Below are 16,120 nucleotides of genomic sequence, written 5' to 3'. Positions count from 1 at the left end.
GGAGAAATCTTAGGGGACGGGAATGTGGGGTTTGAGGTGGGAGACACTCTCATGCTGCCCAAACCCAGTAAGGAAGGAGGAGGATGGGGTACTTGGCCTTAGGAAGGGAAAGACCTGTCCTGGTGCTGAAAGACAGTCATTTCCATTCTGGACCCTCCAAAGAGGTGGAAAAGAGGAAATCAGGAGTGTTAGGAAAGCCCAGCAGTGAAATCAGGAGCTCTGCCTGTAGAGATGCTCCTGCCCATCTCAGGGACCATGGGCCAGTCCTGCCCAGCCCTTGCCACCCCGACTTTTCTGCCACACCAGCTGTGGGCACAGCCTGAAGGTAAAGCCCTGGCTGGGCATCATCCCATGGAGCCACTCTCCCAGCTCCAGCCTGGGAAGAGCTGGGCTCCAGGTGCCAGCACAGCCCTGGGAAGCTGTGCTGCCTGGGGACTGGCACGGGCCCAGAAGCCATGAGCTGCAAGGAGACAGGAGACGTGTTTTCCGTTGGGCAGGAGAGCACTCGCGACGTCTCTCATGAGTCAGATGGAAAGGACGGCTCAGGAGTCACCTGAGCCCGGCGGCTGCCTGCCCACGGCCCCTCTCCAGCCCAAGTGGAAAAACATACAGCCCCATCCATGCCTGCTGAGACCCTGAGCTCTGGCCGAGCCCCCTCCTAGGCTGGCAGATGCAGAAATGCTCACATTAGCCTTTTTTGGCCAAATTGGTTTAGGAGAGAGGCAGAGACAACTCAGACGTCCCTGGCTCTGTGGCTCTGCTGAGCATTAATCATCACTCTGCTGCTGCTCAGTGCCAAAACCTGGGCTCTGCTACAGCCACTGGTGGATCTGTCTCCAGCAAGAGACGGAAAGAGGGAGAAGGAGGGCATGTGGAGTGCAGACTTCCCCTCTTTGGCTGGGGCTACTGGACTGAAGCCATGGCAAAGCTCCCTGCATGCACACGAAGGGAGGGCAGCACCCGCAGTGCCACCCCCGGGCAGGCACCCGCCAGGCACAGGGGATGACCCTTGCATGGGCCCTGCTCCCCAGCCCAGCTCAGGGAGCTGGTGGGAGAGGTGACAACAGCAATTTGCTAGCCTGGGAGTAGCTGAGACATAAGAGAGCCCTCTGGAGAGGAGAAGAGAGTCGGCACACCCAGACGCATTCCTGAGGTTTGGTTTCCATGCTGGGATGTTCACCCGACGGTGAAGTCATTCTATGCTGTGAGCTGAGATGGCCAGTGAGTTAATGCATGGATCCAGCTCCTTCCCTGATTCACAGCAGGCGCAGCCACAGCCCTGTGCCATCCCTTGGGCTGACGGCCTCACGTGGCTCTGGCATTTCCAGTGGCTCGGTGCAGGGAGGCTCCAGACACCGCTGCTGGGTTGATCCCTGCCTCACCATGGGAAAACAGTTCCTGCACAGGGTGGAGGACAAACTGATGGCTCTCCTGGGTCCTTCCAGCCCATTTGTATCATCACACTGTGCTCCCCATCGTGGTTTACTTTCCCTTCATCCTCCTGCTGTCACTGGGGACTACAGGACAGAAATGCACCACCCTAAGAGGTCATTCCTGCAGGGCCAAAGCTTTGAGGATCTGCCAACACTAGAGAGAGGCTGGGAATGATGGAGAACTGGGCATCATGGAAGGAGCAGGATGGAAAGCCCACCAGTCCATGGGGCGAGGTGGCAGGGACACTCCCTGGCACAAGCAGCTCATGGTGCCAACACCATGGGGGTGCAGAGTTCAGCCACGGGGCTCCACAGATCCACAAACCAGAGGTGTAGTGGGTGAACTAGCCCTGAAATGTCAGCCAGCAAGTTGATAGGATTATTCCCAGCCTCTGGGGTGGTTTTCTGCAGGTCTGGAGGCACAGGGATGTGGCCAGGCTGCCCAGAGCCATTTGCTCCCTCTGCTTTGGGCCACGGCTATTTGTGCAAAAGGGAAATATCTAAGTCTGACTTTTCATCTAAGTTCAACTCCCTCACAGTCCAGTCAGCTAAATCCCCATAAAAAGCATATGCCTTTAGGATGCATCTCCTGATCAACCAGCACTGCAAGGGCCTTCTGCACACCCCCTGCACCTGTGGTCCCCTCCTGCTCTCCCCAGCAGATGTGGGCTCCAGGAGAGGGGAAGCTGAACCCTAAGGGGTCTCTACTCTTCTCTTGCCAGTGTCTTACATGAGCACATGATACCTCTGAAAGACAGTAGGACATGCCTAATCCTCAGATACATGATGGGGGACCTCTCTGGGTGGTAGCACCACCATGTGCAGAGCTGTTTGCTTTTGAGATTAAACCAGACCTTCCCATACATGCTTGCATCTAATCTAAACCAGAAATCCCTCCCTGCTTCTCATCTCACATGCAGCCAGGCACAGAGGTCCGAACTGGGACTACCAGGAAGCCACTCTCCCTTTGGGACTACCCAGAGCTACGAGCAGTGTTGCCTGCTCCAGGAAGTGACCAGCCACCTCCTGGCTCTGCCCCTGCAGGTGACATCCCTGGGGCCCAGGAGTTGATGCTGGGGATGTGTAAGGTGCTGGCACAGCCCAGCAGCCGCCTGGGTGTGTGTCAGGCAGAGCAGGAAGTGCACAGCCAAACTGAGCCAAAGAAAACCAGCAGCTCCAGGGATGTTTTACACCAGCCAGGATGGAGCCCCAGCCCTGCAAGCTCGGGGCACCAAAATGTGACACAAGACAGCTCCATGTCCCAAGGACCCCAAGGATCTTTCCAGGGCTTTCCCAGCCCTTGCCCAGGCTTTGACTCCCAAGGTCACATCAAAGTCCAGTGATGGATGCAGACAGACCCAGCCTCCGCTGCCCCCTTCCCGTTCTCATCCCTGGCCCCTGGCAGACACCCAGGTGTGGTGCAAGGCTCCCTCAAACCCCTCCGCCCCTGCAAACACCACCTCAGCCTCCCTCCTTCCTCGGGCCCTTTGCCTGCACTCCACGCTAATGAGCTCCATTTCTCCTCCTTTCCCCGGGCAGCCGGCCCCTCCTGCGGCAGCTCTGGCTGCTCCTCGCCGGCTCCCAGCTGCCCTCCGGCCGGGCTGACTCACGCTCGGCGCACACTGAGCCCTTTCAGAGCCCTCGGCCCCGAACACTGGCCCAGTCTTCCAGCGCCGCCGGGCCGAGCCCCCCCAGCCGGGCCCGGCTCCCGGCCAAGGGGAGCCCTCGCTCAGAGAGCGGCTTTCACCGCGCTGCCCGGGGACATCGGCCAGGGTGAGGCACCGGCAGGAGCTCCACCGAAAGGGATGGACACACAGACCGGGTCGCTTTGAGCAACGGCCAGCAGTTAAAAAAATAAATAGATGTGTTTGAGAAGAAAGAGGTTTACAAGCTTCTAATGTGACCATTCTTGGCTGAGACAGATGAAACCTGTCAGGAATCTTTTCCTCCTTTATGCCTTCACCAAACTTCCTCTGACCAACAGCGGGGCTCTGTCTGTGTGGGGATGGGGCCGGAGAAGGGGCTTCTCTGTTCCCAGCTCCCAAACCAGCAGGGGCGTGGGCACCACCATCCAAACCGCCCCTCACCTGAAAACCTTGCAGAATCCTCCATCTGAGGAGCTGCTGGAAAAGCCACTCGCGCTTTCTCAGTGCTGGGGCTGTGCAGAGTGGGCTGCAGCCACACTCGTCTCACACCAACCCCTGCCCTGCCCTGGGCCCTGCTCGTGCAAGGGGACATGCTGGCCCTCCCCAGAGTCCTGTGTCTAATGGCCAGGGCTGAGCTACTGGAGCCTGGGAAAGTTCATGCATGGAGCTGTAGGGGAGGGTGGTGCTCAGGTGTACCCCAAAAGGAGCCTTTCCAACCTGCCACAGCCTAACACCAGGGCTTTTCAGCTGCCAGGGCCTCTCCAGCAGGGCGTGCATGCCTCAGGGGACACAGAGAGCAAGGTGAACTCTTGTGACCCTGGGAGACACAGCGGGGATGTGCACGGACACAGCAGCAACCTCCGGGCATGAGACTGCACGAGTATCTTCTGCCTCTTTCTTTCCTGCCTCTTGCTGTGGTTTTCACCTGTCATTTTCTGCTCAGTTTGCCAGGATGCCCAAAATACCTGACAAAACAGACTCCTCTGTCTGTCCAGGGAGATCTCCTTTACCACAGCTCTCAGCACAGACGGGACAAAGGGGACAAAGGGGTCTCACTCACCCTTACACCATGGGCAGTGTGGCAAGGTCACCAGTGTAGCTGAAGCTGTGCTGATTTACACCTCTAGAGCATTTGGACCCGCACCAAGTTCAGCCTTGGGCTTGGGAACATGGGACAACCCTGCAACCCTGCCTGTGCTACATGCAAGAGGCAGCTGAACAGGCTCAGGAGGAATCTCCCCCAGGAGTTTGCTACTGACTGCCTGACAAACCTCTGCTCTTGCCCAGGCATTTCTGCTTGGAGGGTTTGTTTGTCCTCTTCTACAAGTAGGGCCAGAGAGGGGAAATCTCAAAATCTTGGTGGGAGGAATGTGGTAGCTGAAGGGCTGAGATGTGCATCAGAGCCACCCTCCCCTCTGGGCACGCGCCAGGTTTCGGTTGCAGTGAAGTCCCTCTTCAGCTCCTGAAATGAAACTGCAAATGAAACCACCACAATAAATGAGTGAGTTTTATAAGCCTGGGAAGAGGCATGAGGTTTTGCAAGCTGTGCTTAACCTGTGAAAGGTCACCTGGAAACTGCACTCCTGGCGGTGTGGGGTGAAGCTGTGTGTGTGGACAGCAGCAGCGGCTGCCCCAGGGGAGGGACGTGTCTTGTGCACGATGCTGTGGTGAGCACAGCCCACAGGCTCAAACTGCCTTGGAGCAGAGAGCAAGTGCTGCTGCATCAGGCTGCAGAAACATTTTCCTCTCCTTCTCTCCTCAGTTATCCTTCCAACATTGCCTGGTTTTGTTAAGGAGGAGGGGGATGGATCCTGTGAACCCCTTAGCACAGCCCAAGGGGTGTGTGGGGAGGACAAGACCCAGCTTTCAGGGCAGTGGTAGCTGTGCCAGATGCTGTGATGCTGAAGGAGGGTGGTGGCAGCCACGGGGGACAGCTCATGGATGAGGTTTGAATATATACAGAGCCCTGAGATTCCTAGAGCCCAGAGGGACCCCATTTCCCAGGCCTAGTGTTGCTGAAGTGGAGGAAGGGCCAGTGAGCATTTCCCACACCCAAACCCTGCAGGGGCAGGGCACTGTGTGCTGGGGTCAGCAGGGAAGGAGGGGAGCCCTGCCCCTGCAGGCAGCTCTGTTTTGGGCTGGTCCCGAATCCCAAGTGGGTCCCAGTGGAGCAATCTGCTCTCAGGGCTGACACAAATATCTCCACTGCTCCTGCTGGCCTTGGGATCACCCATCCAGAGGCAGAGCCGTGGGCCAAGCCATAGCTCTGCCAGCAGCATTATCTCCACTGCTTGCAAAGGGAGAACCAACACATTTCACACCCAGGAAACACAGAGATTCTTTTCTCAATAATCTGGAAAAGCAATTGATATATGTGTGGAGGAAGGGGAGAGGCAGAATAACGTATTTATGGAGCTTTATTCGTCACAGGTTCCTGCACGGCCAGGCTGGACAGCTCTAACCTGCTCCAACCTGCTCCTTTGTGGCAGAACACATTGTTTGAGTAAAACCCAGCAAACTCACTGATGCAACAGAAACCTGACCAGATGCTGCCTACGCAAAACAATGCAACAGGAAAAAGTAAAATTCAGGCTAGAGGGAAAGGAACAGTCCTCAAGGAGATGTGTAGCACGGGTATTTTGCACCCCATTAATTGGGGGTGGCAGAGCAAATGAAAACCTGGGCGTGCACAGCCCCAGTCTTTGGCGTTTGGCGAGGGTTGCACGTTCAGTGGATATGGAGGAAAAGTCAGATCCATGGAACAGCTTTTAGCTGATGTGGGGCAGAGCATGGGCTAAGTTTATGCAGAAGCAGGATCAAAACGGTTTCAATGTCACTGTGAAGTTAATAGTATGTAGGAGCTTCCCTCCTGAACCACATCAGTGGGGGAGAAATGTGGCTGTCCAGACAAACACCATCTATTTCTCACCCTCAGGGTCAGCATGTTAGCTTCGAACTGTGCCTGGAAAAGAAAATAAGAAGAAGCTAGTACTGATCATGTTGACATTTTAAGTCTCCAGACAATCTCAGCAGCCCCCATAAGCACAACACTGCTGCTGTTCCCCAGCTGCACCCTCCCTATGCACAGAGCAGCTCTTTCACCCTTACCCTGCCCAAATAATTTCACTTTGCTGCAAGAACACAGAAGACAGCACTAAGGGATCACCCTTAGTGAATAAGAATCACCCCTACCACCAAGAAATGGGACTCCCAGATTAAAAAATAAGGATTAAAATAGGACCCTTCCTAAAACTCACCCTCTGCCTTTTTGGGCTGCTGGTCCTTGCAGCCTCCCAGCCCCGTTGCCCACACTCCATGGAGGCTCAGGGGGAAGCCCCATATCTCCCCTGCTTTTCTCTTGCAATCTCCCCATCTCCCCTGCGGCAGCTGCAAAGCTCTCTCTCGCTGGAAGGAGTTAAAATAAGGAGACACTTTTAAACTATTACATTTGCATTTGAGACAACGACCCACCACAGAGGTTTTCTTCAACTTCTTTGTGATGTGCAAGTTCTGAAAGTAGGTGTGGTAGTGGTAGTAAAGTTTCCATTCCAGAATCTTTACAGGCACAACCTCAATTTCATAGTGATTCAGCCTTTACTGCACCAAGACTGTTGTATGACCTTCTCCATGGTTATGCCCAATACAAACTGATTGGTGTATATACATACCTGAACACTGGTCAAACTCCAGGTTTGAGCTGCTGTAAGAGAATTCTGAATTCAAATGGCTCTAAGTAATAATCCAAGCTGAAATGCAGCTGCCTTGTTGATTTGGTGCTACTTTAGCAAACCAGAGGTTTTAGCTTCTTTTCTTTCCCCATCCTTTTGTTTCAGAGCCCAGGGCTGCACAGAAAGCCCAGCACAGCAGCAGCTGTTTGGGGCAGTTACAGATCTATTGCATCAGTTCATGATGAGACATAGAAGAAAAGCTCTTAGTGATTAAAAAACTGATATCCTGATCCATAGGGCTGAAAAGGAGCCTGCAACAGCTCTGGCACAGTCAGGCAGTGACAGCCTGACTTGGAAGAGCTGCTGCAGTAGCATGAACCTCTCCTGAAGTGGTGAAAAGCTAGCAGCAGCTCCCAGTGCAGGATTGATTTCTTCCATGCTGTCCAGCTGGGGGTTTAAAGGTCCCTGCCAGCAACTCCCTGGAGATGGAGCAGATGATCAAGAGTCTCCTTTCAGGGTTGTATGGCACATCTCAGATCTCCCCAAAAGTGTTCAGGAAAACCCACAGTTTCTACTCTCTAACTGGTCTGTGTCCAGTAACTGGGTGCCAGCCCCTGCTGCCACCACCCTGTTCCTCTGGTGCCCAGCTGGGCTCAAGGAGCTTTTGCCTCTCCTGAGCTGTCCTGTGCTTCCACTCCTCACCTGCTGTGGCCAGTCCCATGCAAACCACAACAAGAAGACCCCCCTGCCCTGCCTAGGGCCAGGACAGAGCTCCTTTTCTGTCTAGCAGCTGCTGTGGGGCTGTGTTTTGGATCTGGGAGCAAAGCAGAGCTGATAAGGCAGGGGTGTTTTAGCTGTTGCTTACACAGCACAAGGCCAGCTCTGTTTCCCACGCAGCCCCAGCACTGAGCAGCCTGGGGGGCACAAGAAGGTGGGAGGGGACAGAGCACAGAGCCCAGCTGGTCAAAGGGACAGCCCAGACCAGGTGCCAAAGTGCTCAGCAATAAAAACTGGGAGAAAGAAGGAGTTAGACATCTGTGTTCCCAAATAAGAGTTATGCAGGATGGAGTGACTGTTCTGGCTTTCCCAGAATGGCTGAACACCTGCCTGCCCGTGGGAAGCAGGCATGAATTCCTTATTTTGCTTTGCTGGTGCACACAGCTTTTGCTGTACCTACTGAACTGCCTTTATCTCAATCCACAGATTCTCTCACTTTTGCCCTTCTGCTGCTGTCCCCCATTGCTCTGGGAGGTGGGGGAAGCAGATGAGAGCTGTGTGGGGCTGAGCTGATCCCCAGGGTTAACTCATCACACACCCCAAAGGTTGTGCTGGTAACACCCCCTCCATCATCTCCCACATGCCTAAGCAAGAACATATTTCCCCAGGAGCTGATTTTCTAGCAAGGACAGGGTATTCCCAGCACAAACCACACTCATAGCCCAGAGAAAATTAATTCAAGGCAGCACGTGGGTCACACCAGAACCTGTGCCAAGCTGCAGGAGCAGTCAGCTCTGCAGAAGATAAGGCAGCCTGAGAGTTTACTTCTCTGCCCAGGACAGCTGTCTGTGTTGGGAGAAAGAGGCAAAATATGCCAGCTCATGTGTCCTCACACTGTCCCATTGCTACTGCCCAGAAATGGTTTGAGGGGTGTCTAAGGAAGACCAAGGTCTCACCTCTGGACAGGTGACACTTCAGGGCTGAGTTGTCCTGAACTTTTCTTACTAGGAAATGGCTTTGCTTAAAGTCCTGACGTTAGCAGGCAAAGGTAATGAGAGATTTTAATCAGCCCCAGCACAAAAGGAAGGGAATTCCTGCTAATACCAGAGACTCTAATTTGGGATCTTTATGGGATCAGGTCTGTTTGCAGGAAGAGGCTGTGGCACAGACGAAAGGGGCTACAACCAGCAAGCACCAAAAACCAACCAGTTTTCACAAATTCCAGCTTGGGACAAGCATCTTTCAAAGCCTCCTTTGCCTCTGTAATGCATGAACATGATCCAGCTCCATGGAATAATTCCCATTGCAGGAAAAAATAAGGCACCCCCCCTACTTCAAACAAAATAAAAAGAGAGAGGGAAGGAAGCAGAGACAGGAAAGTACAAGGACACTCTTCAGAGAGGCCACTGCTGCAGGATAAAGGGACAGATTTTTATGGAGGTACTGAGGTTCCCTCTGAAACTTACTTTAGGCACCTGAACAAAACTTACCAGCTTTGTGCAGGAGTTTAAACAATCCCCTGCTGCCAGCAAGGAGCAAGTGCTTGTGAAAAAGCAGCTGCCTCCTCAGAGCTGCTTGGGGGAAGCTGGACTGGGTTGAAACACAGGAGATGTTTCCATCTCACTAGGAACAAATAATGAAACAATGAGATGTAGAGCAAGGAAATCTCTTTTTCAGATTGGGCTTTCCAGACACAAATGTCTTACTGCCACCAGAAAGGTGTCAGATCACCTGGATTGGTTTTGGTTAAGAAACCTTGGACTCTGCCCTGTTCATGGACATGACCCAGGAGCAAAATCACTCGAGATGAAATTGGTTCTCACTGCTGCCATTTCTGGGTGACTTGAGCAGTGACACAATTGCTGACACTGCTTTAATTGCTGTAATTGAGGTTTCAGGGAACCTTAGGAGCCCCAGCATGGTCTGAGATTTGTGGAAGTTCACAGTCCTTTCTGCAATGCTGCCATGGAGCTTTTGGTACAGTTAGGGTGGAAATTCTGGCTGTTTCAAACAGCCCAGTTTCCACAGACCTTGAGGGTGGCAGGGGCTTAATCGAAACAGAACTGTTTTCCTCAAGTCCCAGAGCTGCCACATTTCATTGCCCAGCTGCTCACTTGGATGAAGAAGAAATAGAAAGGAGCCAGTTTCATGGAAAGTCATGGTAGGCCACGATCTGCAGAATTAACAAAAAAAAGTCATCTGCTTACCAGGAGCCAGTCCCCTACGATACTGCAAATTTGATCCTGGGGGAAGGCTGCTGGAGAAAAGAGTAAAAATTTCAGGGAGACCGTGCTGCTTGACAAAGAATTCATTTGGTGCTAATGGTTCTGCTTCTTGCAACAACATGAACCACGCTCCCAAAAGGCAGTGCATGAACAGACAGGAACAATAAAGTGATTTGTTCTCAGGAAGGATTCAACCTCTGCCAGCAGTCAGCCGGATCCAGGCAAGGGCTCGGACACAGGCCGGCACACGGCAGCCCGAATGAGGAACTCTATCACTTGGCACACAGCTGCTATTTCCAGCACTTTCATCCCATTGTCACTCCAGCTCGACTTTTTCACTCTTCAGAGGAGGAGAACTAAATCTGGATCTACAAAGGCCAGAATTTTTCCTTGAGATCAGTAGAAGGAGGTGTCCTTGAACTCTTAAAATCCCTCTGCAGGTGGTCTGATTGTCAAATGGCCTCAGTATTTGTAGCTGTCAGTTACAGCCCAATATAAAAGGCACCTTAAACATCCACAGAATAAACCTTATTGTTTCAGGTAACCGCTGCTTTTTATTTGTCCTGTTTATTTGGTTACTCAGAAGAATTAGCTCTCAGCCTTATTAAAGGAAAAACAAATAAAATGAAGTAACACTTTAAAAGTCTTTTAAGAGGAAGGCCAGCAAGGCATACTGAAAACCATTTTTGAAATTAAAAGCAGTCCTAGGTCACTCGCATGCAGAGTGAACAAAATAATTGACACTCCCAAATCTGTTGCCTTAAAATTATATTAGAATAGCATTTCTCATACTTGAAGATAAGAACAAAATGTTAAAGTTGTCACCTGGATTTCTTACTGCCTATGTGAAGCATTCTCACTTTCACTGCCATCAATTACTGCCCTAGTTTCTTGGAAACTTGGACCATATGCTAAGGACTGCTGACAGAACTTGTACCAAAAGGAGGACATGTTCCAGAAAGTTATTAGATGTCCTAGGGTGTGCCACTGAGCCTGCTGCTCAGAGAGCACCAGGTCCTCAAAAAGTGGAAATTTGGATCGTGATGCTGTTACTGAATACAATGTCACTGCAGGGCAGAAAGGAGCCTGGAGCTGGGAGGAAATCTGCTTTGAAATGTCAGATCCCAACTCCTGACAAGATGTCAGGCTACAGAATTACAGGTCTGGTAACAGTAGGACAAGGTCCCACCTTCTGCACCCAGAAGTTGGTTTCTTTTTGAAATCCAGAATAGCTTGGCCAGAACAGTCTGGTCTTAGTCTGTAGTGTTTGTCTTGAAAGATCTTGCTATTTCTCACCTGTCAATAAATTCTCAAGAGTCTCCCTCCTTTCACAATTTCTATGACTAGGTTGGGAAAGTGCAGCCTAGCCCAGAGAAGTCCACGTGGCTCAGTCACAGAGGTAATTTGGCACAGGGTTCCCCACGGGATCAGTGGAGGTTTGCAGGGCTGTAATGATAGATATCCTATTTTATAGAGGTATTATATAGATATAATAGATATCCTGTGTGCTTGCCATGCCCACACAGCTCCTCGGGCTCACAGAGCACAGGAGGTGTCTGGGGTGCCTGCCAGGGCTCACGTGCTCCTTCCTTAGATTCAAGCAAGGAGCACCCCCCAACTCTCCCACATTTCCTCTCCTGGGAAAGTGCTTTCTCCAATATTCAGTCAGACTGCAGGCAAGTGTGAGGATGGTCCAAACTGCCAGGAGGTTCTGTCTCAAAGATAAATTCAAGCCCCTAGCTGAAAGTAAGTCTGGATATGCTTAAACACCTGCAAGGAAGGCAACATGTTTGGTTTTTGGCTACCACCACACCAAGATGTGCTTGAACACCATGCAGAGCTCCTTATCTCTGCACGGCCATCTCCCCCATGATTGATAAAGATTAGTGAAACTTTGTTTAAAGGGACAACTCAAAACCAAACCAAACCACTGTCCCTTCCCATCACAGCAATATTTTCTCTCCAGAGAACTTCCGTGCTTGTCTTCCCTTATACACTTAAATTGTACAACAAATAATACTTCTGACACCAACCCAGTGTTGCTGGTGGCATCCCACATTCCTGGGCTCTCCTCATGAGAGACCACAAACAATGAGTGGTTCATGCCTGCTTTGCAACACTTCTGAGTAAACACCATTACCTGTGCAGAGGCAGGCCAGGCTGAACTGAAGGGAGCTGAGTTTCCCACTTAGATGGAGATAAAAACTGCTGGGGACAGAATTTATCAATAATAAACCAGAGTGAAATATAAAGAAATTCATACAAAAAAGTTGCATGACCCTCAAACCAAATATATCAGAAAGAGAAAAAAAAAACAACCAAACCCTTTAGAAGCATTTTTATTTAGTCATGGAAAGATAGTACAGAATGAGCCCTCTTTGCAAACTCCAGTAGCCTTACTCAGACTCTGCATAAACAAAATGACACTGAATATACAGCACTTTCATCCAAAAGGCATGGTGGCACCCCTTGGGACTTTGGTCCCGGAAAAACTTTCCCTGTAGATCTGTGTGTCATTTGCAATAATTTTATTTGCTCTTTGTGAAAGAAATTACAGCCACTCTAAATGCAATCACACCCCTCCCACAGGGGCAGCAATTTCCACTGCTCCTGTTATGAATTTCCCAGGAGAGTGTTGAATCTAGCAGCTACCTCTTCATGGCACATGCAAAAGACACCCAACAACTTTTCAGAGTGAGGTGCTGAATTTGCTATGTGTGTGCTACTGACCTTCATTCAGGGACCTTTCCACCCCAAAGAGTGCAGTTCTGTGAACAAAGGCAGAATTGACATTTTTTATTAGCTTCAAATCTCCTGACTGCCATCACAGGGGCTTTTTTGTGAAGACAGAGGAAAGGAGGACATTCACTTCCTCAGCTTCTCAAATTACTGTTCAGCTGATAATTTATTTCTAAGCACCTCCATAGTTTTTCTGAGGTATTTGGAAAATTAGGATTCTTATGCATTAATATAAAAATAGTCTTGGATTTCAAACTCCATACTCACACAGTAAGAGAACATGGGAAAATATACACATAGAGTTCTGCAATGCAACAGGCCTGAGCAAGAAACACACAAGCTCACACACTTCAGTTGGTTCCTTACAGTCCAACTCAGCGAGGTGCATTTTGGTTTTCATGAATCTTGATCAGCTCGAGCAGCTGCCACACCTACCAACCACCTTGGGGTGTCTGGCAAGGGGTGGTAAAGTTTTACCTCAACTCATAGAATCAGTGAGGTTTTGGGGTTGTTGTTCCCCACTGCCCCAAAAAAATTAGTCTGCTCTCAACACTTTTCAAAAGCTGCTCTCCATCTTACACAGTCAGATCTATCATGAACATAGCACAGATCCAACATGAAACACAGCATTGCTGTAAGGTAAATAAAACTCAGCTACTGGAGCATTCTGTTATTCATGTATGCAAATGAACTGCTTAGCACTTCATTCACGACTTGGCTGTTGATGTTACAGAGCTGGAAAAAAAACAATTTCAGAGGAAATTCTGCCTACCCTGGAAAGCCAGAGGTGAACTTTTATGTCTGTTTTCCATTACTGCCTTTTTGTGAACCAGAGGACATTTTCCCATTAGTTGTGTTTATCAGCTCTGAGAGGAGGCAGATGAATCTAAGCACAAGTCAGAGATTTTCTGTGACTCCTTTGTCTGGCATGGGGATCTGTGTGACAGGGGCTAGCAAGTGTCTGGAGTCACTTCATGTCCTGAGTAGTTTGGGGGCTAAAGCAACACTCATACTCTGCCTGCTTGGTGTTACTGAGTAGTAAATGGTAACTGCCACATGAATTGTCTGGATTTTAACCTATAGGAGGTCTTCTCCCACAAAACACCCCCATTCTAATTTAATGTCTATCCAAAGGGGTTTCCTGAACTTGTGTGTGGGAAACACAACTTTCTGCAAACATTTGACACAGCCTCACTGATCTCAGTGGGTCTGAAGCAATGACATCAGTGGTCTTGGCTCTTCAGTTGCCACCACAGAGCAAGAGGCCCAACTGAATATCTTGTCAGAAGCACAAAGCTTTCTTTTGGCTCTACAGAAATGGCTTTACAACTCTTTACTTTAGGCGAAGGCACTGTCTCTACAGCAGTTGCTTTACCTTTCAGGCTGTGTTCCACCTGTTTGCTCTCCAAAACCAAAGCCTTACCTTTCCCATTTTCATACTCATTCAAACATTTGTTTCTGAAGTCTGACTATGGCAAATACACTGTCAGTCTTTTGTACATCTCTGCCTCAGCAGAGCCAAGTCCCAGTGTAAACTGCATTTATGTGTCCTAGCAGCAGTCACATGAAGGGGTGGTACTCAAAAGCCAACCCCCAGTGAAGACTTCAGTGTTTCCTGGTCACTGTTACTGTTGAGAGAAAGAACAACAAACAGCACCAGCCTTGTAATTCACCAGCAGAACTAACTGCTGCTTTTTATTTAGTGGAAGGATTCCTGGCCTCTCTTGTCTAGCCAGCACTTCACATGCACCAAAGACCAGCACAAATTCCATAAAGACATAAGCAGTCATTGCTCTGAAGTGAAGAACATAAAAAAGCCAACAAACACCAAAGATGATGGAGTACAGTTACAAGTAAAGAGAAAGTTGCTTCTGATCTGTTCACATTCTCATGGTTTCTTCTATGAATGAAGAAGCAAAGCTCTTCATTCCAGGAAAAAAAAAATAAGATTTTTCATTCCACAGATGTTAAACAGTACAATTAACAAAAAAAAAATGCAGAAGGAAGTAATGGGAGTAATTGCTGCAGATAAAGAGCTCAGAGGTGAGCATGGATGGTGCCTTGGGCACTGTAACAGTGTTTTTCATCTGCTGCAGGTCAACCAGAAGCTGATAAAATACCTCCTCTTCAGGGTCAGGAAGATCTCACCCCACACAGGAGTGCTCTGGGCTGAAAGGCTCTGCACTTGTGGCAGAGACTGTCCCTCTTCACACAGATCCTTTGAACACAGACACCTCCCAACCCAGTCACACAGACAAAATTTTAAAAAAGCAATTGGCAGGCTGCTTCAGCAAGCAATAAGTAAAAAATACGGTTTCTTGGTAAGACTCCTGGGCTGAGCATACATTCTGTTTCCAAAGTCCATTTACACTGACACAGAAGGCAGAGAGCAAGAGTTCCTTCTCAAGGTGGCAATGTCACTTTAGAGCAAACAATCAGAAAATATCCATCTCCTGTGTCAGTCCTGGGCTGCTGCTGAGACTCAAATTCTAATAACAAGGCCCTTGTCTTAGGCAGTTTTAGAGGCCACAGACACATCCCATCAGATAATCCCCAGTCCCTGTGCAAGGCCTGCAGTGCCAACAAGCTCTCTCTCCTCTGTAGGTCACCAGTGAAGCTCATTACAGGAAGCTGGCTCTGTCCTTCAGCAATGTGACAGGTGATTCTCGAGGAAAGGAACTGTTCTCACTTCCTGTAGGACTGGCTGCCTGCAGAAAAACATCCAGAAAGGGTCTGTCAGCTGAAAGCAGGATTTATTTACAAGACAGAAGCTGCCTGAGGGCAATGCTTGTTCAACTTGTACAGGGACACAAACATCACAAAAAACATGCAGAGAGGCACTTTAACTCCTTTAACTCCTTTAACTCGTGATGCTGCAACTCAAAACTGCAGAATGCATTTATGGCAGCCCCTTTTCAGGGGATATTGAAAGAACTGAAAGGGCATCACCAGGGCCCAGTTACACTCCCAACAAAAACATTCCCCATTCTTCTGGTAGAGATTTTTGTACTGCCCTAGCTGCAATGTACCTTAGAACTTGGTACACTGCAAACAGCTTCAGCACACCCATGCAGAGTTGCCTGGAACAGACAGAGAATAAGGATCAGAGTGGATTAAACCACACAACTATGTCCACATGGAACACAGTTGAAAAGGTCTACATTTGGAGATGCCTGTGCTCCCTGTGGAACTCTATTTTCCAGCCATGCTGCCAGTGTCATCCCTGTACCAGCCTGGAAGTGGAAACCACAGAGGATCCCAACATAGCTGATTTTATTTCATATTTATTTTATTTCATATTTATTATATGAAGAGCTTGCTTTTGCTCCAGAGTTCAGCTAACAGCAGGGGCTGCATCTTAGGCAGGAATCTGGCCCCAGGCCTGTAGCTGCACTAAGTACCTGGGCTTCCTCTGCATTCCTCAGGCATTCCACACACTCCATGCTCCAAGAGGAGCAGTCTAGCTGGTTCAGGTAGGTTTACATAAAATCAACTTGTTTCCAGAAAATACACCTGTAATAAATACTAAAATCAAGCTAAAAATGTGCCCCTAAAATAAGTGAATGTAGCAAGTAAAATCAGAAAGTCATCTTTTTCTCATCATGTCCATCAGCTATAAAAACTTGCATTTCTTCAGAAATACTAAGAAATCCACAAATTAGTCTTCCACTGGAACAGAGTCTCTTGATATG

At 49.5% G+C, this 16,120-nt stretch overlaps 1 protein-coding gene across 2 annotated transcripts in view; it reads right to left on the bottom strand.

Annotated features, from left to right (window-relative positions):
- Nucleotides 1-14,090: 14,090 nt before the first annotated feature.
- The window catches only part of ARMC9 (armadillo repeat containing 9), a 56,838-nt gene continuing 54,808 nt past the window's right edge, over nt 14,091-16,120 (bottom strand). For both annotated transcript variants that reach the window (XM_054639211.2, XM_077184036.1), the window contains one exon: nt 14,091-15,136. In XM_054639211.2, the coding sequence (XP_054495186.2) occupies nt 15,114-15,136 (23 nt within the window). In that variant the 3' untranslated portion in view covers nt 14,091-15,113. The remainder of the gene's footprint in view (nt 15,137-16,120) is intronic.

Source organism: Agelaius phoeniceus, chromosome 10 (genome assembly GCF_051311805.1).
Source record: "Agelaius phoeniceus isolate bAgePho1 chromosome 10, bAgePho1.hap1, whole genome shotgun sequence".
Lineage (NCBI taxonomy): Eukaryota > Metazoa > Chordata > Aves > Passeriformes > Icteridae > Agelaius > Agelaius phoeniceus.
The sequence above is the reverse complement of the archived record's forward strand: the minus strand, read 5'-3'. Positions and strand labels throughout refer to the sequence as shown.